Source organism: Stegostoma tigrinum, chromosome 2 (assembly GCF_030684315.1).
Source record: "Stegostoma tigrinum isolate sSteTig4 chromosome 2, sSteTig4.hap1, whole genome shotgun sequence".
Classification (NCBI taxonomy): domain Eukaryota; kingdom Metazoa; phylum Chordata; class Chondrichthyes; order Orectolobiformes; family Stegostomatidae; genus Stegostoma; species Stegostoma tigrinum.
Window position 1 is genome coordinate 83,841,316 of NC_081355.1, and position 26,565 is coordinate 83,867,880.

General features: G+C 43.7%; 2 protein-coding genes across 2 annotated transcripts in view; one reads left to right on the plus strand and one right to left on the minus strand.

Annotated features, from left to right (window-relative positions):
• Positions 1-2,732: 2,732 nt before the first annotated feature.
• On the minus strand, positions 2,733-11,080 carry LOC132211003 (uncharacterized). The gene is made up of 2 exons (XM_059655113.1): positions 10,800-11,080; positions 2,733-7,411 (listed from the first exon to the last, which is right to left on the minus strand). Exons 1-2 carry the CDS (start codon positions 10,964-10,966, stop codon positions 6,889-6,891), a joined length of 690 nt encoding a protein of 229 aa, XP_059511096.1. The 5' UTR covers positions 10,967-11,080; the 3' UTR covers positions 2,733-6,888.
• Positions 11,081-11,236: 156 nt separating this feature from the next.
• pdk4 (pyruvate dehydrogenase kinase, isozyme 4) overlaps positions 11,237-26,565 on the plus strand; it is a 58,950-nt gene continuing 43,621 nt past the window's right edge. The window contains exons 1-2 of the mRNA XM_048554175.2: positions 11,237-11,438; positions 20,464-20,605. Coding sequence (XP_048410132.1) covers positions 11,261-11,438; positions 20,464-20,605 — 320 coding nt within the window. The 5' untranslated portion in view covers positions 11,237-11,260. The remainder of the gene's footprint in view (positions 11,439-20,463; positions 20,606-26,565) is intronic.

A 26,565-nucleotide genomic window follows, 5' to 3' on the forward strand; every position in this document is an offset into this window, starting at 1 on the left:
TATGTCAACAGGTTAAGAGGCCTTTGGGTTTTTTTTAAAGCAGTTGTAAAAATGGGAGGGGAGTGGCCAATTTTCCCACATCATGCTTTCTAGTTTTTTTTTCACTGTAGCAGTGAGAAACTGTTCAGGTCTCAGAAGGTTTGCAAGCTTCAGTAAATGATTCCTAACTGTGATTTTCTCTGAAATCTCTCTTTATGTTGTTCCCTCCTGGATTGGGAATCTGCACATAAGAATCTGTGCCTGAATTTACCTTTTTGTCAAGGGGTGTGTTTAGGGAACGTTACTATATTGGAACAGTTAATTTGTGCAGGTACTGCATCTATTATTTGGTTAAGTTTTCCATAAGTAAGTTATTCTAAATTCCTCTTTCGCTTGTTTATATTTTAACTATAGTATTTAAATAAATTGTGTTTTGCTTAAGTGGTTTGACTGGTTGAATCACATCTGGAACAAACATTTCACATCTACCTTTAAAATAAGAAAACAGCAGGATCTATTCTACATTCTTAAACTATCGTGTGCAGGTCCACTCTGGTTATTTTGGGAGAATGTCATTGCCTGAAAGTTGTAAATCTGACATGCCATTTAAAAGCTCAAGACTGGATGTTGGACCATGTCTTGCTACATATGGACCATATGTGACTACTTTGTCTGATGAGTCTCAAATAAGACCGTATGACTCTAGGACACATGAGCAGAAGTGAGCCATTCAGCTCATCTAGACTGCTCAATTGGTCATTTGATCTGATAATCCTCAGTTCCGCTTTCCTGCCTTTTCCCCATAGCCTTGATTCCATTATTGATTAAAAATATGATTACTGCAGCCATGAATACAATTAAAGACACAGCCTCAACAGCCCTATGATTAAGGCAATTCACTAGCACCTGTGAGAACAAAGTCCTCCTTATGTCTGTATTAAAGGGGTGAACCCTCACTCTGAAATTATACCCTGTGGTCCTCAACTCTCCCACAAGGGAAACAACCTTTCTGGATCTATGCTGTCAAGTACCCTCAAGAATCTTATGTTTCAATAAGGCAGCCTCTTGTTCTTCTAAACTCCAACATTTGTAGTCCTTACCTACTCAACTTCTACTCATAAAACAATCCCTTCAAATTGGGATTAGACTGATGAACTTTCTTTCGACTACCTCCATGTTTTTTATTAACTTGTGGGATATGGGCATCACTGCCTGGCCAGCATTTATTGTCCATCCCTAGTTGTCCTTAACAAGGTTGAGATGAACTGCCTTCTGGAGCCATTGCAGTCTACATGTGGTAGATTGACTCAGAATGCTTTTAGGGAGGCAGTTTCAGGATTTTAACTCAGCCACATATATCTTCAGGTCAGGATACTGAGTGGCTTGGAGGGGAACTTTCAGGTGATAGTGTTTTATGTATTTGCTGTCTTTATCCTTCTATGGAGTGGCCATAGGTTTTGAAGGTCCTGTCTAAGGATCTTTGGTGAATTTACCATTTGGGTTCCACCAAGTGCACTTAGCTCCTGACCTCACTACTGCATTAGTTCAAACATGGACAAAAGAGTTGAATTTCAGAGGTGAGATGAGAGTGACAGCTCTTGACATCAAGGTCACATTTGACTGCACTTGGCTTCAAGAAGTCCAAGCAAAACTGGAATCAATGGGTATCAAGGGCAAACTCTCCACTATTTAGAGTCATACCTAACAGATACGAAGGTGATTATGATTGCTGGACATCAGTCATTTCAGCTCCAAACATCTCTCCAGAGTTCCTCAGTTGGTGTCCTAAGCCCAATCATCTTCAGATGCTTCATCATAAGGTCAGAAGTGGGGATGTTCACTGATGACTGCACAATGTTCAGCATTATTTGTGACTCCACATATACTGAAGCAGTCCATGAAGCAATATCCAGGCTTGGGGTGACAAGTAACATTCGTGCCACATAAGTGCCAGGCAATGACCATCTTCAATAAGAAAAAATCTAACCACTGTCTCTTGACATTCAATGGTTTCACAACCACTGAATCCCCACGATCAACATCCTTGGGATTATCAGTAACCAGAAACTCAACCGGACTTGCCACATAATCACAGTGGCTACAAAAGTAGGTCAGAAGCTTGGAATGTAGAGGTGAGTAACTCACCTCCTGACGCCCAAAAGCTATCCATCATCTACAAAGCACAAGTCCAGAATATGGTGGAGTTCTCCCTACTTGCTTGGATGGGTCCAATCAAGGAGCTTAATAGTTTCTAGGTCAATGCAGCCTGCTTGACTGGCACTACATCCACAAACACACACTCCTTCCACCACTGACAGTCGGTAGCATCAGTGTGTACTATCTGCAAGATAAACTACAGATAAACACCAATGCCAGTATATCTTCTCCCTCACAAAAGGTCACAGTTGTTCACAGTATTCCAGGTGTGATCCGACTTGTACCTTGTATATTTTTAACAAGACTTTCCAAATTTCTTTTTATTCGTTAATGGGATGACGGTTTCACAGGCTAGGCAGCATTTGTTGCCCATCCCTAAGTGTCCAGAGGCAGCTCAGAGTCAACCACATTGCTGTGGGTCTGGAATTACATGCAGGCCAGACCAGGTAAAGATGACCATTTCCGTCGGTAAAGGACATTAGTGAACCAGATGGGTTTTCACAACAATCGACAAAAGATTCACAGTCATCATTAGATTCTTAATTCCATATTTTTATTGAATTCCACCATTTGCCATGGCAGCATTCAAACCCGGGTCCCTAGAATGTTATCTGGGTCTCTGGATTAACAGCCCAGCAATAATACCACTAGGCCATCGCCTCTCCTTCAATTACATTCCTTTTCCTTAGAATTAAAGGCAACCTTCCATTGCCTTCCATGCTGCCTGAAGAACTTGTCTACTAGCTTTTCATGATTTATGCTTAACTCCTAAATCTCTCTGTGTTGTAGTTCTCTGTAGTCTTTCTCCAATAAAGTGATATTCAGCTTCGCTTTTCTTCCTGCTAAAGTGCATAAACTCATAGTTTCTCACATTATATTCCATCTGCGAAGTTTTTGCTCACTTGCTTAAATAGTGCTAAACATTGTATAATCATCAGTGAACATCTGCACTTTTGATCCTATAATGGAAGGACGGTCATCACTGAAGATGTTCATGCCTAGGGTGCTATCCAGAGGAACTCCTGCAGTGATGTCATGAGATTGAGATAATTGACTTCCAACAACTATAACTATCTTCCTCTGTGCTAGGTGTGATTTGATTTGATTTATTATTGTCACCTTTACCAAGATACAGTCAGAAGAATTGTTTTGGGTGCTTACTAGACAAGTCATACCTTACATAGTACATCAGTATGATAGAACAGAATGCAGAATATAGCAGTATAGCTACAGAAAAAGTGCAGAGAAAGATCAACTCTAATATATGAGAAGTCCATTCATAAATCAGACAACTATGGAGAGGGGCTGTTTTTGAATCTCTTGGCATGTGTTTTCAAAATTGTTAATGTTCTGCCTGATGGAAAAGAATGGAAGAGAGTACAACCGGGGTGGGAGGGGCTTTGATTATGTTGACTGCTTTCCCAAGGCAGTGAGAAGTAAAGATGGAGTCAATGGAAGGAAGAAAAACAAAGTTGCTGGAAAATGTTCAGCAGGTCTGACAGCATCTGTAAAGGAAAATAACAGAGTTAATTTTTCAGGTCCGGTGACCCTTCCCAGAACTCAATGGAAGGAAGGCTGTCTTCTGTGATGGACAGAGCTATATTCACAACTCCCTGTAACTTCTTGAGTAGAGCAGTTGCCATATGAAACTGTGATGCATTCAGTTCAGATAGTCTCGATCATGTATCTATAAAAAAATGATAAGAATCATTGTGGACATGCCAAATTTTCTTAGCCATCTGAGGAAGTAGAAGGAAGTTGGTGCTTTCTTGATTGTAGTCGCGACATGGATGGACCAGTACAGATTGTTGGTGATATTTACTCCTAAGAACTTGAAGCTCTTGACACCTCCACGTCAGTACCAACGATACAGACAGGGGCATGTTCTCCTCTCTGCTTCCTGAAGTCAATGACCAGCTCTTTTGTTTTGATGACATTGAAGGACAGAATTCCAAACACTGGAGTGTTTTCTCCCAATTATCGATTGACTCTAGTTGGTATCAGGCTCTTGATGCTATACTTGATCAAATACTACCTTGATGTCAAGAACAGTGGTACCCACTCCACTTCAAGTTCAGCTCTTTTGTCCTTGTTTGGACCATGTCTATTTTATTTTGCACACATAAATTCTATGGAAAATGCTTAGGCATTTCTCAACATGTTCTTGTCACAGCTAATTGTAAGGTTGAATCACAGGAACTCAGCTTCACTATCAACAGGCGTTAGGATTTAAAATGCATGTGTATTTATGTGAATACATTAACTTACTTTACAGCTGCACAAAGGAGAGGTAATGCCATGGACAGGATCACATTATGTTCGGTATATGACACAATGTAAAACATGAAGCAACATTATTTTCCACAAGACTTATTACCATCTGGCTATGTGAGGTTGCATCATTTTCACAGTCAATTTTCTGAAAGCCCTCTGATGAAGGGTCTTGGCCCAAAACGTCAGCTTTTGTGCTCCTGAGATGCTGCTTGGCCTGCTGTGTTCATCCAGCTTTACACTTTATTATCTTGGATTCTCCAGCATCTGCAGTTCCCATGATCTCCAAAAAAAATCCATGTATGTGCACACATGTTAAGAGCCAGTCAGGTGGGTGTATGCATGTTGTTTGAAAACCAGTGATCCAACAACAATTCAGAGGTTTGGGGTCACAGCTCTTTATTGGCAAGTACATGTGGTAAAACTTATAAGTCTGGATCCACACTGATGAAACTCAACTCACTTAAAACAGCACACATTCCTCTTGATATCAAAAAAGGTTGTGAAAGGGTTGAATTATCTTCCTGCAACCAGTGATAGTTTCCTCACCACCAGAGGGCACACTCCTCCGTATCATTGTAAAAGTTTTAAATTATTTGGTATTTTTACCCAATGGTAACAGAGAGGCTCGAGCCTCACGGTATCTTCCTAAATATATGTGACAATATAATAATTCATTCATTCAACAACATTCAATATTGTTGATTCAGCATAGACAACAATGGCAATTTGCTGGGTTAAATTTGTCCTGCTTTTTGTGGACTGAAATGAGTAGATAATTTTCACATTGTCAAGTCGATGCCAGTGTGGTAGTTGTCTAAGATTGTTTGGCAAGGAAGTAGCCGGTTGTGGAACCAAGTCTTCGGTACTGCTGCTGGAATTTTATTGGGCCCATAGGCCTGACAACATTCCCCCAATGCCTTCAGCCATTTCATGATATCATGTGGAATGAATTGGATTATTTAAACACGAGCACTTGTGACAGTGGAAGCCACATGAAGAGGCCAAGATGGATCATCCACTAGCACTTCTTGCTGATGTTAGTAGCAAACGCTGCAGCCTTACATTTTATAATGCGTGTTGGACTCCCCCATCAATGAAGAGAGAATGTCTGTGAAGCCTCCTCTTCAGGCAACATGTTTAATTGTCCACCACTATTCACAACTGGATTTAACCAAATTAGCTCTGTTTATTGCATGCTGCTTCTATTGTTAGGTGTGCAAGTAGACCAGTTTCAACCTTCATTTTCAGATGCTGCATGTCATAGGCTCTTTGCACTCTTCGTCAAATGAGAGTTAATCCTCTGGCTTGATAGGAATACTGGAGAGAGGGGAATGCAGACCATGAAACTGCAGACTGCGGTTGATGTAATTCTGCTCCTGATAATAGTGACTCATGGATGCCCAGCTTTCAGTTTCTAGGAATCTATTCAGTTTAGCATAGTGCTAATGTCATTCAGCATAATGGACAGTATTCTCAAAATGAACATGGAATATTATCTCCAGAAGGACCATGTCATGGAACTCCTATCATACAGTCATGACAAATGAACCTGCAATGTGTAGATGATTAAACTGAATTAGCTTTATTGTCACATATACTCAAATGAGTAAAGTGAAACGTTTATAAGTCACCACTTACAGCACCATCTTAGGTACAGAGAAGGTAGGTGCAATCCTTTGTTACAGAACAGAGAAATGAAGAAAATGTTACATTATAGTTCTACCAGAGATCAACGAGGATGATGCAAAATAGGCCCTTCCCTTTTGTTGATTCATCCGCCACCTGTTGCAGGCCATCAGCTATGTTCTCTGTGTCTTTACTAATTTGGTCAGTATTCATACCACTAAGCCACTGTTATTGATTGATATTGGAGTTCCTCAATCACCGCACATTCTCTTGTTACAACCATTAACTGGACATGCTATTTGTCAGGATCTTGATTAAATGTTTAAGTCTCACTTTAATCTTGGCAAATAAAACCAAAATCCACTGTCTCTACAAGTATTTCAGTCACCAGTACTTTAATCTGCCATTTCTTAATTTCGTAGCTTCCCAAATTAAAGGGCATTGTTTCCCATTCTTAGTCTATGAAATTAGGTGCACCAAATACCCAGTAGGAATATGGGGCATAGCTAAAAATGGTCAGGTCTTGTTCTTTGCGGCACCGAACAGTGGGAACCTAAGTTTGCATTTTTCTAGATTTGTTTTCTCTTTATGTCTAATTTCATCTTAAACTTCTCTTTTAAGGTATAAAATTTTCAAGAAGATTTGTGGCTCGGGTTGTTGGTAAGGTCACAGACATGCTCGACGAGCTGGTGGGTTTGGTTGCAAACATTTAGTTACCCTGCTAGGTAACACCGTCAGTGCATCTCCGGTGAAGCGTTCGTGTTTTGTCCTGCTTGTCATTTATAGGCCTCAGTTTATTGGAGTGTTTGGTATCACTTCTGGTTCTGTTTCTCAGTGGTTTGTACACAGGGTCTAATTCAATGTGGTTGTTGACGGAGTTCTGATTAGAATACCAAGCTCCAAGAATTTCCGGTCTCTGTTTGGCTTTGCGATAATGGATGTGTTGTCCAAGTCAAATTCGTGCCCCTCTTTGTCCATGTTTAGCCAGACAAGTGAGAATTGGTCATGCCTCTTGGTGGCTAGTTGGTGTTTGTGTATCAGTGTTGTCAGTTTTCTTCCAGTTTGGCCTATATAGTGTTTCTCACAGTCCTTGCATGGTATTTCGTATATTACACCAGTTTTGGGTATGGGATCCTTTATGTTCGTCAGTAGCAGTCGTAGGGTGGTTGTTGGTTTGTGGGCAACCCTGATACCTAGGGATCTGAGAAGTCTTGTGGTCATCTCTGAAATGTCCTTGATGTATTGTAGGGTGAATAGTGAGTCTGGTCGTGTTGTGTCTTCCTGTTTTGATCTGTCTCGGAGGTAACAGCCGATTCTGCTTTTCGGGTATCCATTCCTTTTGAAGACTCTGTACAGGTGCTCCTCTTCCTGCAACCTGGAAGTAAGCAAAGCAGAACAGGAGCACCTACACAAGAGTGTTCAAAAGGAATGGATATCTGAAAAGCACAATCAACCTTTACCTCAGAGACAGACCACAACAGGAAGACACAACACGACCAGACTCACTAATCACTCTACAATACATCAAGGACATTTCAGGGATTACCACAAGACCACTTAGACCCCTAGGTATAAGGGTAGCCCACGAACCAACAACCACCCTATGACAGCTACTAATGGACGTAAAGCATCCCATACCCAAAATCAGCAAAACCGGTGTAATATACAAGATGCCATGCAAGGACTGTGAGAAACACTACATCAGCCAAACCGGAAGAAAACTGACAACACTGATACTTGAACACCAACTAGCCATCGAGAAACATGACCAATTCTCACTTGTCTCGCCACACAGACAAAGAAGGACATAAATTCGACTGGGACAACACATCCATAAATTGCACAAGCCAAACAGAGACATGCCAGGGAATTCCTGGAGGCCTGGTATTCTAACCAGAACTCCATCAACAAACATATTGAATTAGACCCTGTGTATAAACCACTGAGAAACAGAACAGGAAGTGGTACCAAACACACAACAAACTGAAGCATATAAATAACAAGCAGGGCAGAACACCAATGCTTCACCAGAAGCACACTGATGATGCCACCTAGCAGGGTGACGAAACATTTGCAACCAAATTCCCCCAGCTCGGTAAGCATATCTACAACCTCTTCTCTTTAAGGTGTTTCATCATAATACTCAGCTACAACACATCAAAATTAACAGCTGGTCTACACTGAACACCCAACAAGTTCAACTAATCACAAAAGCTTCATGACCAATCTGTCTTCTGTAGATATGTTGCTTCTTTTTGTGATATTCTAGTACGTTATGGTCATTTTTTTTAAAAATAGAAATTTTTATCCCAGCTATTTACTGAAAGAATGAAGCTATACGATTCCACATTTTGAAACAGAAGAATTTTTCCTATACAAAGCCAAAATCAATGTAAGTTAAACATGAATCAACAGTCAAATTGTGATGATAATTTACAAAATGTACATTCTGAGTTTCCTCGCAGTCCAACTAATCAAATTCAGTCACAAAGTCTTTCAAAACCCTGTCTTCCTCAAAAAGAATTTTTACTCCACTTCTTAATTTTAGCCTGATCTGCAGCTGTCAGAAGCACACAACCAAAATGAGTTCTACAGGCACAGTCTATTCCAAAAATGGAACGTGTATGCAGAAATTAATCAACTCTGTTAACAATGTTTAGATCATGCAGACCTTCAAATAAAGAAATAGCTGTGGCATTTATATCTTTGTTTATGATTCTGGGTCTAGCTTTTGCCTTCTTCAGTCTGCTTGTACTGCACCACAGGGCTCTCATTTACTGAACTCAACACTCTGTGCCTTTTTATATGCTTTTAATCAGGAGTTTTGGTTTCTAATCTCAGTTTCAATTAAATTTGGAATAGAAATTTACTGGCAGAAATAATGACCAATTATACTGAACTGATACAAGGCTGAAGAAATGAACCAGATGGTTCATCTGTCAAGACCAAAATTACACTGCAAAAATCCTCCTCACTAGCATCTGTGGACTGTGTCAAAATTGAGAGAACTGTCATAGAGACGAGTCATGCAGCAGCCTAACATTTCAGTCAGTGTTGCAGATTCCTCTACCACATTCATTGGTAAGTCCTGTCCCACTGACAGGGAAGTGCAACAGCAGTGACAGCACAGCATCAAGCAGTTGGAATGGAAGTCCCCAGTGCTGATTTTGGATTACATAAAATCTAATTACCCTAGACCTCTCTATTCATCTTTATTCTTTCATGGGATGATGGAGTAACTGGCTACGCAGCATTTATTGCCCATCCCCAATTGACCAGAGGGCAGTTAAGAGTCAACAACATTGCTGCGGGTCACATGTAGGCCAGACCAGGTAAGGATGGCAGTTTCCTTCCCTAACTCACTTTCTCTCTCCCCCACTCTCAAACATACACACACAAATCTATGGAATGAATCTGTATTTGCAGATCCACTTTATTTGCTTCAAAACACACACAATTTATGGACTCCCAGTCAATGTGGTGCTTTATAAATTCCTACTTTAGAAATAAAATCAGTCTGACTCCAAACTAAAACATAAACAGATTCTAAACAAGGCCTCACACCTAACATGCATTGTCTGACATAAAATGTCACCTCTTCTTTACGCTGATAAAACTTTTCATTCTCTCTGGACTGTGACTTGTAGGAATTTGGGGACTTACACATACATATTATTCAATGGAAACATTCTAACTGATTAAATATTTAACAGCATCTTAGGTTTGTTGAAAACATCCTCATCAGTGATGCAAAACTTTGATCTTTTACTTGTAAATTCTGTGTCTGACACTACCACTCTCACTCACACCTGAAGGAGGACTGAGGCTCTGAAAGCTTGTGTTTTCAAATAAACCTGTTGGACGATAACCTCATGTCATGTGATTTCTGATCTTGTCCATGCTTGTCCAACACTTGCACCTTCACTTCCTTGTCTGAAGGACATTTGTGAACTTCTTGGGTTTTTCCTGGCAATTGATTCACAGTCATCATTAGAATCTTAATTCCAGAGATTTATTGAATTCCAATTCCACCATCTGCGGTGGCAGGATTCAAACCCAAGTCCCTTGAACATTAGAGATAATGGGAACTGCAGATGCTGGAGAATCTAAGATAATAAAGTGTGAAGTTGGATGAACACAGCAGGCCAAGCAGCATCTCAGGAGCACAAAAGCTGATGTTTCGGGCCTAGACCCTTCATCAGAGAGGGGGATGGGTGAGGGTTCTGGAATAAATAGGGAGAGAGGGGGAAGCGGACCGAAGATGGAGAGAAAAGAAGATAGGTGGAGAGGAGAGTATAGGTGGGGAGGTAGGGAGGGGATAGGTCAGTCCAGGGAAGACGGACAGGTCAAGGAGGTGGGATGAGGTTAGTAAGTAGGAAATGGAGATGCAGCTTGGGGTGGGAGGAAGGGATGGGTAGGTAGGAAATGGAGGTGAGGCTTGGGGTGGGAGGAAGGGATGGGTAGGTAGGAAATGGAGGTGCGGCTTGGGGTGGGACAGTCTCTGGATTAACAGTCCAGTGATAATACCACTAGGCCATTGCCTTCCCCGTCAAATGGGGAGAAGGGGACTTCTTTCAGCTTATTGCCCCTTTCATCGTAGGAGGCTTCAATTTTGTTTACGAGCTTAATGCGTACGTTAAGTCCATATGAATACTTACTAACAATAGCATCAGCCACCTATTTCTAAAAGTGTGCTGATAGGTTAATTATTTTATCAGAAGCGTTCATCGGATGATTGTTTATTTACTTGATGTTGGTCTTACCAGTTGTCATCAGTTGCCATGGTTTCAGTCATGATAAAATGGCATTGAGGACCAACGGCCTCTTCCTGCACAGAAAACAAGAAAAAGGTAAAACAAAGAACTGCGGATAATGGAAATCTGAACAAAAGCAGAAATTGTTGGAGGAACCCAGCGGGATCCGGCAGCATTTGCGAAAAGAGAGCGGTGTTAATTTATAAAATGCGGTGACTTCAAAGGCAGCTTCGAGCCCCTCTTGTTATCACGTGACTCTGTTTACGGGGCGAGCGGCCAACGGTGAAAACAGTACGAACTACGGCAATTGTGATTGGCTGAAGCAGCAACAGAACAGCCAGGCAAGGTAAGTGTCCCGCCCATCTGTCAAGGTCTGACCAATAGAAATACACAGATTCCCAGCACCAAGTGGTGGTTTGCTGTGAGCAATGTCAGTCAGAGTGGCTTTTGGCACCAGGCTCGGGCTCGCGATGAAGATCCTCCGATGGCTCCTGAAGGGCCGGGGTTCAGCCCCCACCCTAACCCCGAATCCGGCCCTCACCTCCACCCCGACGCCGGCCCCGGATCCGGATGCTGCTCCTAGACAGCTGGAGCATTTCTCGAAGTTCTCGCCATCGCCGCTGTCTATGAAACAATTCCTGGACTTCGGTAAGAGAGAAGCTGGAGTCCCCCGTGCGAAGCGCTGGATGGTCCATTCTCCATTTCCTGCATTTATTCCACTTCCCGGAATGAGGGCAACCTGGCCCTGCGTCTGGGTGAATCCGAGCACCCACCCAACATTCCAGGCCCCGTACCCCCTCCTCATCCCCCGGGATCTCCAGGCCCTGTACCCCCTCTGTGCAGACCCTGTACTCTCCCATTTCGTGTGATCCCCATTTTTCCACCCCTTGCATTCTTCCTTCTCCCCATGGATTTGGAGATCCCCGGCACCAATCTGCGCAACTGCCTACTGGTGTGATCCTCCTCAAAAGACATCGGAGCAGAATTTGGTTATTTGGCCCATTAAGTCTGCTCCACCATTCAATCATGGCTGATATAGTTCTTAACCCATTCTCCCACATTCTCCCTGTGAGCCTTAATTCCCTTACCAACCAAGGACATATATATCTCTGTCTCAAGTGCACTCAAGGACCTGGCATTCAGCCCTCTCTGCAGCAAATTCCACAGATTAACCAAACTCTGCCTGAAGAAACTCCTGCTCATCTCTGTTCCAAATTGCTGTCCCTTCACTCTGAGACTGTGACCTTGGATCCTAGACTGTCCTACTAGTGGAAACACTTCTCCATGCCCACTCTATCCAGCCTGCTCAGCATCCTGTAAGTTTCAGACAGTTTCCCCTGTCATTCTTCCAAACCCTGTTGAGTATGGGATCCAGGGTTCTCAACCACTCTTCATATTTCACAAGGCCTTCCACCCAGGGTAATTTTTGAAATTTGTAAACATCCTCTAGACCTCCTCGAGGCCAGCACATCTCTTGTTTAGATACAGGGCCCAAAACTGGTCACAACGTTCCAAATTCCTCATTTCCTCGGGGAAGGGTATGGCTGAATAGTGGAAAATACCCTATTTCTCCTCTTTTGAAGAAGTTCTGTGTGCCCTGAACCTGTTTCACACTGTGTGAATTTCATATTCATTCCTGCTATTTACTATGAGGAGGACCCCAGTCTGTTCTCACCCCTCAGATGTGAGGTTACTACATCTGTCAATCTAATTTAGAACATGTGCATTTTTTAACTACCCATCCCTTGGGAGGGTGCTGTGAGTCCCAGGATCTGTAACTGCTCATTCCTATATTTAGATACCCCTGTGTCTTTTGGCTGCCTGTATCTCCAGAAATTAATATGTTCTGCACCCATATCTTAACACATGTTGCAGCATCTGCCCTTCTCTCTGCAGTGTAGGATCCCAAGCTGGGGTTGTCCTGTACTCAATAACCTCCCCTCTCCCCAGTAGGCCCTTGGTGAGTCTCTCCACCATATGTTTCTTTCTCTCCATTGTATTTCTTTCCCTGTGATATATGATTGTTTCACTTGCCTGTTAGAAATGTTCACCTGGACCATCTCCAACACACCCCTCACCTTCCTGGACCTTTCTGTCTCCATCTCAGGCAACTGCCTGCAAACCGATGTCCATTTCAAGCCCACTGACTCTGCTCCCAGGATGAGGCATTCCACTCCCATACATCCCAGATGTCTTCGTTCTTCAAGGACCGCAACTTCCCTCCCCCCTAGTCCTCACATACCACCCCACCAACCTCCGGATACAATGCATCATCCTCCGACACTTCCGCCATCTACAATCCGACCCCACCACTAAAGACATTTTTCCAACCCCACCCTTCTCTGCCTTCCGGAGAGACCACTCTCTCCATGACTCCGTCGTCCGCTCCACACTCCCCTCCAACCCCACCACACCCGGCATTTTCCCCTGCAACAGCAGAAAATGCTACACTTGCCCCCACATCTATTCCCTCACCCCCATCCCAGGCCCCAAGATGACATTCCACATCAAGCAGATGTTCACCTGCACATCTTCCATTGTGGTATACTGCATCCGCTGCACCTGGTGTCGCCTCCTCTACATTGGGGAAACCAAGCAGAGGCTTGGGGACTGCTTTACAGAACACCTCCGCTCGGTTCGCAATAAACAACTGCACCTCCTAGTTGCAAACCATTTCAACTCCCCCTCCCATTCCTTAGACGACATGTCCATCCTGGGCCTCCTGCAGTGCCATAATGATGCCACCCGTAGGTTGCAGGAACAGCAACTCATATTCTGCTTGGGAACCCTGCAGCCCAATGGTGTCAATGTGGATTTCACTGGCTTCAAAATCTCCCCTCCCCCCACTGCATCCCAAAACCAGCCCAGCTCGTCCCCGGCTGCCTAACCTGTTCTTCCCGTCACCCATCCCTTCCTCCCACCTCAAGCCGCACCTCCATCTCCTACCTACTAACCTCATCCCACCCTCTTGACCTGTCCGTCCTCCCTGAACTGACCTATCCCCTCCCTACCTCCCCATCCATACACTCCTCTCCACCTACCTTCTCCTCTATCCATCTTCGGTCCACCGTCCCTCTCTCCCTATTTATTTCAGAATCCTCTCCCCATCCCCCTTTTCTGATGAAGGGCCTAGGCCCGAAATGTCAGCTTTGTGCTCCTAAGATGCTGCTTGGCCTGCTGTGTTCATCCAGCTCCACTCTTTGCTATCTCAAAATGTTAACCCTACTGTTTTAAGAAGAAAATTTTGTCCAGCAACAAGAACTAATCCAGTAACAATTCATGGCCTGAAACGTTAATTCTGATTCTTTTCTTCACAGATACTGCCAGACCTGCTGAGCTCTTCCAGCAACTTCTGTTTTTGTTTCTGATTTACAGCATCCACAGTTCTTTCAGTTTTTATTTCACAATTATGAAAACTTGCCTCCAGACTTCATTCATTGCTTTGTTTATTGAATTTTGAGTGTTTCGGTTGGTGATATTTTGGTTTTTGTCATTGCTACAGTTTCTAAATTTCATGGTTCTTCCAAGCTTTTGAATAAGTTTTAATTACAGCCTGATGAAATAATTTTGACAATATAGCACAATATAAAATTTGCGCAAGAAAGGCCATTGCCATTGCCATTGCCAAATGTCATGATACAAACATAATCAATGGCAATGCCTATCCATCTGGCGATGGCTAGCAGCTAATGAAGGTATTTTCAAAAATGCAATTAGCCCCATTTTTGAGGTTGCTGCTGTAGCAGTACCTTAGCAGCTCAACTGAGGCTACACAGCAGAAGCCAATGCCCGTGAAATTGACAGCAACCTAGAGTTTCTTGTGCAGTATGTGGACATGTTTGAAAATGTCCAAAGACACTGTTGTATACAAAATAAGCTGTTTATTGTAACAGAAATGTGGATTACATTGTTCCTGTTTACTTGCTGACCTTGGTATGATCTACAGTTCTTTTGTAAAGTGACATGCAACTTTGGGTCTTTGTATTGTTGTCTGTGATAGGTTGCATGTTTATCTGAACTCTGTGCTCACCAAAAGTTGCTGCCAGGCTTTACAGGCAGTACATGTTTGTATTGTTATATTTGATGCTACAGTGCTAAGAATTGTTAAGGAATGATATGTCTATTTCTAAACTATCTAATCGGGTTACTACAAAAATAGAAACAAAATGTCAGCAAAAAAGACTGAGCTTCCATTTGCCTGCCACTTCAATATACCCCCCCTGTTCATTGGCTGACATCTCTGTTTCAAGCTCACTGCAGTGCTCCAGCAAAGCTCAATGCAAGCTAGAATAATAGCACCTCATTTTTCCACTTGGGGACCCTGCAGCCTTTTGGACTCTACATCAAGTTTAACAACTTTAGGGCTTGAGCTCTCCCTTATCCTTACCTCAACTCTCACTCACCAGGCCTTGTTATCACATAGTTTCCTATTACACATAACTCATTGTTAGCCAGTAACAGTCCCCGTTAATAGCTATTCACCCTCCTAGCCGGATCGTTATCCGCTCCTTTATCTGTCTAGCTGTTCTTCTCTCTCGCTTTGGGGTCTATCCCCACCTATTGTTTACTCCGTACCTCCCCTCCTCCCACCCTATCTTCTGCATACAAACTGACATTTTCCTAGCTACCGTCAGATCTGAGGAAGGGTCACTGGACCTGAAATGTTAACTCTGGTTTCTGTCCATAGATGTTGCCAGACCTGCTCAGCTTTTCCAGCAATTTCTGTTTTTCTTTCTGATTTATAGCACCTGCAGTTCTTTCAGTTTTTATCGGATTACTATCTGCATCAAGTAAACATGATCATTTTCGAGCTTAACAGTTTAAAAAATCTAGTTCAGGCCATATTTCGAAGTGAAGCAGTTGTTTATTTAAAACATACCATTTTTAAAAATCATTAAAAGCCCTGAAGGTTATATTTTAATAGAAGCAGAAGGCAAGAACAGATTTTTGTTTTGTTAAATATTTACAAACCTGTGAGATTACTAATGGGATCTTTAACAATGCTCATCATATATCAGCTGGAAAGCGCTCAGGCTGCTTCATTTATTTAATAAGTCTAATGTAGTTGGTCTCCTTTACAGGAGAGATTTTATTTGTACCATTGTTTAGATGCATACTTGACTTTATAAAACAAAAGTTCTTGGGATGTGTGTGTCACTGATATGCCAACATTTATTGCACATGTCTCAATGGTCTTGAGAAGATGGTGTTGAACTGCCATCTTGAACTGCTTCAGTCTATTTGATTTAGGTAGCTACAATATCATTAGGCAGGAAGTTTCACAATTTTGGCTCCGTGACACTGAGAACCAGACATATATTTCTAAGTCAGAATGGTGAGTGGCTTAGAGGGGTACTTACAAGTGGTGGTGCTCCCATGTATCTCCCTTTAACTTATTTCTTTACTTTTGTACTTGTTTCTGAGATTTTGTACCTAGGTACCATGTACCTAAGATGGCACCACAAGTGGTGACTTTGTAGATTTTTACTGTACTCCTGTATCTCTGTACTTGAGTACATATGATAATAAAAATGCAATTCCTAATTTGTTCTTCTTGATGGTCTTGGTTGTAGGTTTAGGTGGTGTTGCCTAAGGAGCAATGGTGAATTTCTGGAGTATATGTCGTAGGTGGTACAAACAATCATGATATTTTATCCTAGATTCTTGAGTGTTATTAGAGCTACGCTCATCCAGACAAGCCAATAGTATTCTATCACATTTCTAATGTGGCCTAGTAAGTGGCAAGCAGTCTTTGGGGAGTCAGACATTCAGTATGTGCTGCAGGATTCCTAGCCTTTGCCATGCTTTTCTAGCCATGGTAATTATATTGGCTAGTCTGGTTTAGTTTCTGGTCACTGGTATGATACAAGAAGTGAAGAATGGAGGAAATCAGTGCTGGTAATGCCATTGAATGTCAAGATTCTTTCTACCCATTATTACCTGGCACTTGCATAACATTACTTGCCAATTGTCATCTCAAATCTGGATGTTTTCCAGGCCTTGCTGCCTATGGTAATGGACTGCTGTTGTATCTGTGGGGTCCTGAATGGTGCTGAACATTATGCAATATTAGTGAACACCCCAATTTTACTGGTGGGAAGGTCTTTGACATCACAACTGAAGATGTATGGGGCTAGAATACGGACCTGAGGAAATTCTGCAGAAATTCCTAAGCTAGAATAACTGGCTTTCAACTACAACCATCTTCCTTTGTGCCAGATATGACTCCAACCATCAGCGAGTTATCCTTTTGATTCCCATTACTAGGACTTCATGATGCCACATTTGATCAGTTGTGGCTTTGATGTCATGGACAGTCACTCTCTCACCACACCTCTGGAATTCGGTTTCTTTTTTTGTTTATATATTAGAACTAAGACTGTGGTCAGGTCAGGAACTGAGTGACCCTGGTGGAAACTAAACTGAGAGTCACTCAGCAGGTTATTGCTAAGCAAACGCTGCTTGATAGCACTGTTGATGTCACCTTCTGTCACTTTACTGACGATTGAAAGTAGACCTATTTGGAACAAGCACAGAGAGTGTTGGAGCAACTCAGTAGTTCTGAAAAGATTACATTACTCAAGACAGTAACCCTGTTTCTCTCTCAACACATGTTGCCAGATTGCTGAGTTTCAAAAGCATTCTCTGTTTATTTCAGATATCTACATCTGTAGTATGTTACCTTTGGCTGTAATTAGATTTGTTCTGGCCTTTGTGTACAGAACATACCTGGGCAATTTTCCACATTGTTGGGTAGATGCCAGTGTGGTAACTGTACTGGAACAATTTGGTTGGCAGCATGGTAAATTCTAGAGCACAACTCTTCAGTCCTATTGCCAGAATGCTGTCAGCGCCCATAGCCTTTGCAGTATCAGTTGCCTCTAGCCACTTCTTGATATCGTGTGGAGTGAATTGAATTGGCTGAAGCTTTACATCCCTGATGTTGGTGACCTCTGGAGAAGGTACCCACTTGATACTTCTGACTTAAGATTGTTACAAATGCTTTACTATTTTCTCTTGCATTGATGTGTTGGACTCCTCCATATTGAGGATGGGTTCCAGTGAGTTGTGTAAGTACCTACACCATTCATGACTGGAAGTGGCAGGACTGCAGAGTTTAGATCTGATCCCTTGGCTGTAGAATTGCTTAGATCTCCCTATCACTTGCTGCTTATGCTGTTTGTCATGCACGTAGCCCAGTTTTGTATCTTTGTCTGGCTGTCACCTCATTTTTAGGATGCCTGGTGCTGCTCCTATCAGGTCCTCCTGCCCATTTCTTGAACTAGGGTTGATCTTCTGGCTTGATGGTAGCGGTTAAGTAGGGGATGTGCTGGACCATGAGGTTGTGGATCGTGTTGGAGTACAATTCTGCAGCTGTTGGTGGCAAACAGTGCCTCGTGGATGCCTGGTCTTGAGATAGTCGATCAGTTTGAAGTCCATTCCATTTAACGTGATGATAGAGCCACACAACACAGAAGCCATTTTGTGTCTTGGGATGTCACGGAGTAGATAAATGATCAGTTTTGTTTGTTTTAGCTGAGGAACAGTTAGAATATGATGACAATTTTCTTGCTGTTCTTCACATATTAGCACGAGATCTTTTATGTGTGCCTGAGACAGCAGGTAAGATTTCATCTCATTATCTCACCCAAAAAATGTCAACTTCACCAGTGTAGCACACTCTCTGGTGCACTGAATGATCAGCTTGTAACTAAGGTAGCAACTTAAAATGTATCAGTGTGATCAGATGATAAAAAGGGAGGGTGGAGAAACAGCACTAGGGCTGGGGCTGAGAGATAACTGTGCGGAAGAGGGAGAGATGCTTAATTTGTGGAATGGTGCTGAGGCAAGAAGTTACTGGTTCTGGCACTTTGAAGTTTGCAGATATGACTTTTCCTCCTTGCAAACATTTACCTGGGATTTCTCTAAAGACTCTCCCAATTCCCTGCTGCAATTCCTTTGGGAAATGGAACTCCAGGATTTTCACTAATGCTACAGGAAGAGATCAGGAAAATCCTACTAAACCTTCAATACTTTGAGTTGGATCTATTGAGAAGGAAGAGTATAGGCTGTGATATATTGCCAAATAAGCACTAGCAACTTATTGTGTAATACATGATTAGGATTTGGGGGGGGGGGGGGGGTTCAAAACTAGGGAGGATATATTTACAGTGAGAGGAGAAAGGTTTAAGAGACCCGAAGGACAATGTTTTCACACAGATGGTGGTTCATATATGGAATGAACTTCCAGAGAAAGTGGTAGTTACAACATTTAAAAGACATTTGGGCAGGTACATCAACAGGAAAGGTTTAGAGGGATATGGGCAAAATTCGGGCAAGCAGGACTAGTTTAGTTTGGGAAACTTGCTTGGTGTGGGCGAGTTGAACAGAAGCGTCTACTTCCTTGCTGTATGGCTCTATGACTCAAAAACATAATCGAGAATATTCTCAATTTGACAACATGATTTTGTCTACAAAAATCTGTATATGGTGGTCGCTCTTGCCGATATAGTCATCGACAGATACTTCTGTGCCTGGAAGACTGGTGAGGATGAAGACAAGTGTTTTTTCACTTTCTTGGTGACCTCACCACCTGTTGCAAATCCAGTCTAGGACATCTGACCTTTGGGGCTTGACCAGCTCAGTCAGTAGTGGTGATGTTGAGCAACTCTCGAGTACTCCAGTGTACTTTCTGTGCCCTTGTCACTTGCCATGCTCCTTCAAGTGCTGTTCAACATGAAGAATAACTGATTCATCAACTGGGGTAGCGTGGCACATGGTGATCAGTAGAAGGTTTCCTTGCCCATGCTTGACCTCATGTCATGGGACCTGGGGTCCATGTTAAAGACTCTGAGGGCAACTTCTTCCTGTCTCTATTACTGTCCCACCTTTGCTGGGTCTATCCTGCTGGTGGAGCAGGATGTACCCAGTAAGTTATGATTCCAGTAGTATGACTGTCAGGCTATTGCTTGAGATGGATATCCCAATTTTGGCATAAGCCCCCAGATGTTAGTCAAGAGGACTTTGCAAGGTCATTGTGTTTGTCATTGTTGTCGCCAGTACTTCAGTTGATGCCTTAGTTGTTGCCAGATGATCTATCTGGTTTCAACAAATTTTTCTTCAATGCTTTTTAAGATGTCCGATTCAACAGAATGGCTTGCTAGGCCATTTCAGATGGTGGTGAGGACAACCACATTACTGTTGGTCCGAAGTCACATGTAGGCCAGATCCGGTTTAGATGGCAGTTTCCTTCCCTAAAGGGCGCTATGACAATTGACAGTGGTATCATTGTTATCATTAGATTTTACTTTCAGATTTCTTTAGAATTCTAATTGTACCATGTGCCTTGGTGGGATTTGAACCCAAGACCCCAAATTATTACCTGGGTTCTAGATTATTAATCCAGTGACAATTCCATTAAGTCATTGCCTCCTCACCACCTGTATTTCGGTTTTGGACATCATTGTATGCCTGATAAAATAAGGTTATCATGCTCCAATATGATTAAGTTAAGAATGCTTGGTAAACCACCATTTTGTAAAAATTTAGAGTATTTTATATTGGGCTTTTCAATTTTCCCTTGCAAATCTTGTAACTGAAGGCATAACTTGTTCATATGATAATCTTGATCAAAACACTTTTGCTGAAGACTTGAATATTACTATTACCTTAGGTACCAGAAACGGTTGTGAAAAGACCTCCTTCATATTTCTACGACAAGAACTTCCAGTACGGCTTTCGAATATCATGAAGGAAATCAGCCTACTTCCAGATAATTTGCTAGGAACTCCATCTGTTCAAACTGTTCAAAGTTGGTGAGTGTTGAGAAAAATAGATGAAGTACAGCAAGATGTTTTTATTTAACTTTATGTTTAGATTATTGTGTTCTACTCAGAGAGTGAATTTGAATACATTGTTTTGTGGATAGTGTTGACATTGATCAGCAGTGTGCTTCTTAAGATCTGAGGAAAGGGCCACCGGAAATCAAATGTGAACTCTGTTTTCTCTCCACAGATGCTGCCAGACCTACTGAGTTTTTTTTCTAGTAATTTCTGCTTTTGTGTATGCTTCTTATACTTGCTTTGGTTCCTTAAAGCATGTTAATTTTTCAGGAGAGGTGGTTGTATAGTGGAGATGTCACTGGACTAGTAATCCAGGAAACAGGCTCAAATCCCAGATGGTGAAATTTGAATTCAGTAAATATCTGGAATGAAGACCTAACTTAATCCAACTCGTTCTCGAAGGAAATGTGCTGTCCTTACCTGATTTGGCTTACATGTGACTCTAGACCAAGAGAGATGTAGGTGACTCTTAATTGTTTTCTGAAATGGCCCAACAATTCACTTCATTGTATGAAACCTCTATAAGGGCTAAACAAAGGAATGAACCAGATGGACCTCCAGTTTCCAATTAGAAATCAATGATAGCAATAGCCCTCTCGATCCAACAACAGTGAATTTATGCCAAAATTGGGAGAGTTGTCCCAAAATTTCTCCTGCAATGGTATGCCATAATTATACTCACTCTGAAAATTATACCTCATAGATGCCAGGTAATACTATCACCACCCCTGGTTTTTGCATACCCTACCGGTAAGCCAAACACAGCAGAGATGGCAGCACAGAGGTACACAGTCATGAAGGAAAAACACTAGAGATCCTTAAAACTGAATCTGACCTCATGAAGTTTCATGATGTCATTGTTAAATATAGGCAAGGAAACCTCTTGCTGATTACTACCCACTGCTTTCCCTTGGCTGATGAATCGGTCTTACTTCATGTTGAACAGCACTTGGAGGAAGTATAGATTGTGGCAAAGGCATAGAATATACCCTGGGTGAAAGACTCCAATGTCCATTATCAAGTATTACTGACTGAGCTGGTTGAATCCAAAAGAGCATAGTAACTTGATTGGACCTGGACCAAGTGGGGAGGGAACTATCAAGAAGGAAAAAGCTAGTTCAACCTTTCTTCACCAATCTGCTTGTTGCAGATGTGTCTGGCCATGACAGTGTCAGTTGGAGTGAGCATGGTACTATCTTTCCAGAGACAAGGTCTGTTCTTATGTTGAGGATAACTTCTGTTGTGTTGTATACACTATCACAATGCTAAACTGGGACAGATCATTCATGAGATGTGTAGGGCATCAGCATCAGCATCAGCACCAGCAAAAGTGTATTCAAGCACAAACTATAACCTTACAACCTCCATTTTTCCCTTACCATCAGGCTGGGAGATAAACTGTACAGGATGCCATACCTGGAGTAGCATTAAACATACCTAAAAATTTTACATTAACCAGTGATGCTAAAATGCAGGACTATTTGCATGCCAAGCAGTGGAGGTAAGCACACAATTGACAGTTTTATGCAATCCCATAACCAACAGTTCAGACAAAATTCTGCGCTCCAACCATATCCAATCATGAATGGTAGTGGACAATTATATAACAACAGAATGTCTCTCAAACTTGATTGAGTTTGTTGAGGAAGTGACAGAGATGATTGATGGCAGGGTAATGGATGTTTTCTGCATGGACTTTAGCAGGGTCTTAGACAAGATACCTCCTGGCAGGCTGATAAGCTGGATTTAGAACTGGCTTGGTTATGGAAGACAGAGAAGCAATGGAAGGGTGTTTTTCTGACTGGAGATCTGTGACCAGTGGCATTCCGCAGGGACCACTTTTTTTGTAAATGATTTGGAGGGAAATGTAGATGGTCTAATTTGTAAGTTTGTAGATAGCACAAAGATTAGGGGAGTTGTGGATAGGAGGATTGTTAGAGGGTAAAGCAGGATATAGATAGGCTGGAGATTTGGGTAGACAAATGGCAGATGGAATTTAATCGAGACAAGTGCAAGGTGATGCATTTTAAAAGGTCTAATACAGGACAGAAGTATACAGTAAATGGCAGAATCCTTAGAAGTATTAACATACGGAGAGATCCAGGTGTACAGGTCCATAGTTCCCTGAAAGTGACAACACAAGTGAAATAGTTGGTCAAGAAGTTATATAGCATGTTTGCCTTCATCAGTTGGAGCATTGAGGATAAAATTTAGCAAATTGTGTAGTGATATAGAACTTTGGGTTGGCCACATTTGAAATATTGTGTACAGTTCTGCTTGCAACACCACCAGAAGGAAGTCAGTTTTGGAGTGGACACTGAAACGGTTTACCAGGATGTTACCAGGTTTAGAGGGTATTAGCAATGAGGCGAGATTGAATAAACCTGATTTGTTCCCAGGGTAGAAATGCCAATTACCAGGGTACGTAGGTTTAAGGTGAAAGGGGGAAAGTATAGAAGAGATGTGAGGGGCAGATGTTTTACACAGGTGGTAACTGCCTGGACTGCACTGCCAGAGGAAATTGTAGGAGCAGATACAATAGCATGAATAGGCAGTGAATAGCAGGATATCGAATACGTAGAAGTAAAGATTATTTTGTTTCAGAAAGCATCATATGTTGGCACAGGTTTTATGGGCTGAAGTTGTTCCTGTGCTGTACTGTTCTTTATTCTTTGTTCTATAGTTAATAAAATATATAAAGTAAAATTAAATGTTTCAGTTGATTAGATTAGATTAGATTCCCTACAGTGTGGAAACAGGCCCTTCAGCCCAACAGATCCATACTGCCCCTTGGAGCATCCCACCCAGGCCCATCCCCCATAACCCACACACCCCTGAACACTACGGGCAATTTAGCATGGCCGATCCACCTAGCCTGCACATCTTTGGACTGTGGGAGGAAACCGGAGCACCCAGAGGAAACCCACACAGACATGGGGAGAATGTGCAAACTCCACACAGACAGATCTACAGATCACTCAAAAAGTATTAATCTTGCACTAAAGTAAAGTTTGACCTCAGCAGCTACACAAAATATTGTAAAATATAAAAAGAGATAAAACTAATGTGTAGCTTGCTAGATTGTGCACAGTTCTTCTTGCTTTTGATGTTGAACTCAGTGGAAAAATAACAAAATATTTCAACCCTCTGACAAGAATATGATACTGGGTATAACATTTTAAAAACAATTCTATTGTGCTTGAATTTTAGATGCTTTGTGGTTAAACCTCTTGAGTGAGTGAATGAGATTTTAAGCCTTCTGTAGCTTAAACTTTATGGTATTTCTGTAGAGTCTGCAAACTTTAAAGCACTGTTGACAGTTTGAGACTCCCTTTCCCCGCCCTTCTCTCTTCTCTACCCCCCTCTCTCTCATTACCCTCCTCTCTCATTTTCCCATCTCCTCTCTCTTTTCCCCCTCCTCTCTTTCCCCTTTCCTTTCAGCTGTCTCTTCCCCTCATTCTTTCACCCCCTGTTTTCCCTCTCCCCTCTGTCATCTGCGCTTCTCTCTACTTTGTTACCTCCTCCCACCCATCTGCCCCTTTCCATTGCCCTCCCCACCTCTCTTTTCTCTGCACTACCCTCTCCCTCCCCTGCCCTCTCCTTCCTTCCCTCTCCTCCTGTCTTCTTCTTCCCTCCTCTCTCCTCCTCTCCACTCTCTCTTCCTCTTCCACTCTTCCCTCCTGCGATCTCACTTCCAGTTCCTCTTTCTCTTCCCCCTCCTCTTTCTTTTCCTCATCTTCTCTCTCTTTTTTTTCTCTCTCTCTCTCTCTCTCTCTCTCTCTCTCTCTCTCTCTCTCTCTCCCCCCCTTTCTGTTCTCCCTAATCCCCCTCTTCTCTCCCCCCTCTTCATTGATTTCCCCCTATCTCAACCCTTCTTATGTGCTCTTTTCCTCTATCATCAAACAGCTCCCCCAGCTTTTTACTCTGTCTCCTCCTTTCTCTTTCTCCTCCTGCAATTTCTCCCCTCTCTGTTACCTGTCCTCTCACCCTCACCTTCTCTTCTCACTTTCTTCCCTCTCTTTCCCTTCCATTCTCTTATTCTCCCTCTCTCTTTGAGCCTCTCCTCTCTGTTCCTCTGTCTTCTCTCTCCTCCTTCTTATCTGTCCCCTTCTTTACTTTTGCTTCCAGCTAACCATCCTGTCTTTTGCACCCCTCCTCCGCTCTTCCTTCCTCCCTCCCCTTCTTTTTTCTCCCTTCTCTCTTTACTCCTCCCCTTCTCTTTACTCTCTCTCCTCTCGATCTTACCCCATCTCTTTTCACCTGTCTCTCTTTCTCACCGCTCTTCACTCTTATTCTTCTCTCTCTCTCTCGCCTCTCTCTCTCTCTCTCGCCTCTCTCTCTCTCTCTCGCCTCTCTCTCTCTCTCGCCTCTCTCTCTCGCCTCTCTCGCCTCTCTCTCTCGCCTCTCTCTCTCACTCTCTCGCCTCTCTCTCTCTCTCTCTCGCCTCTCTCTCTCTCTCTCTCTCGCCTCTCTCTCTCTCTCGCCTCTCTCTCTCTCTCGCCTCTCTCTCTCTCTCGCCTCTCTCTCTCTCTCGCCTCTCTCTCTCTCTCGCCTCTCTCTCTCTCTCTCTCTCTCGCCTCTCTCTCTCTCTCTCTCTCGCCTCTCTCTCTCTCTCGCCTCTCTCTCTCTCTCGCCTCTCTCTCTCTCTCGCCTCTCTCTCTCTCTCGCCTCTCTCTCTCTCTCGCCTCTCTCTCTCTCTCTCTCTCTCTCGCCTCTCTCTCTCTCTCGCCTCTCTCTCTCTCTCGCCTCTCTCTCTCTCTCGCCTCTCTCTCTCTCTCGCCTCTCTCTCTCTCTCGCCTCTCTCTCTCTCTCGCCTCTCTCTCTCTCTCGCCTCTCTCTCTCTCTCGCCTCTCTCTCTCTCTCGCCTCTCTCTCTCTCTCGCCTCTCTCTCTCTCTCGCCTCTCTCTCTCTCTCGCCTCTCTCTCTCTCTCGCCTCTCTCTCTCTCTCGCCTCTCTCTCTCTCTCGCCTCTCTCTCTCTCTCGCCTCTCTCTCTCTCTCGCCTCTCTCTCTCTCTCGCCTCTCTCTCTCTCTCGCCTCTCTCTCTCTCTCGCCTCTCTCTCTCTCTCGCCTCTCTCTCTCTCTCGCCTCTCTCTCTCTCTCGCCTCTCTCCCTCTCTCGCCTCTCTCCCTCTCTCGCCTCTCTCCCTCTCTCGCCTCTCTCCCTCTCTCGCCTCTCTCCCTCTCTCGCCTCTCTCCCTCTCTCGCCTCTCTCCCTCTCTCGCCTCTCTCCCTCTCTCGCCTCTCTCCCTCTCTCGCCTCTCTCCCTCTCTCGCCTCTCTCCCTCTCTCGCCTCTCTCCCTCTCTCGCCTCTCTCCCTCTCTCGCCTCTCTCCCTCTCTCGCCTCTCTCCCTCTCTCGCCTCTCTCCCTCTCTCGCCCCTCTCCCTCTCTCGCCCCTCTCCCTCTCTCGCCCCTCTCCCTCTCTCGCCCCTCTCCCTCTCTCGCCCCTCCCTCTCTCGCCCCTCTCCCTCTCTCGCCCCTCCCTCTCTCGCCCCTCCCTCTCTCGCCCCTCCCTCTCTCGCCCCTCCCTCTCTCGCCCCTCCCTCTCTCGCCCCTCCCTCTCTCGCCCCTCCCTCTCTCGCCCCTCCCTCTCTCGCCCCTCCCTCTCTCGCCCCTCCCTCTCTCGCCCCTCCCTCTCTCGCCCCTCCCTCTCTCGCCCCTCCCTCTCTCGCCCCTCCCTCTCTCGCCCCTCCCTCTCTCGCCCCTCCCTCTCTCGCCCCTCCCTCTCTCGCCCCTCCCTCTCTCGCCCCTCCCTCTCTCGCCCCTCCCTCTCTCGCCCCTCCCTCTCTCGCCCCTCCCTCTCTCGCCCCTCCCTCTCTCGCCCCTCCCTCTCTCGCCCCTCCCTCTCTCGCCCCTCCCTCTCTCGCCCCTCCCTCTCTCGCCCCTCCCTCTCTCGCCCCTCCCTCTCTCGCCCCTCCCTCTCTCGCCCCTCCCT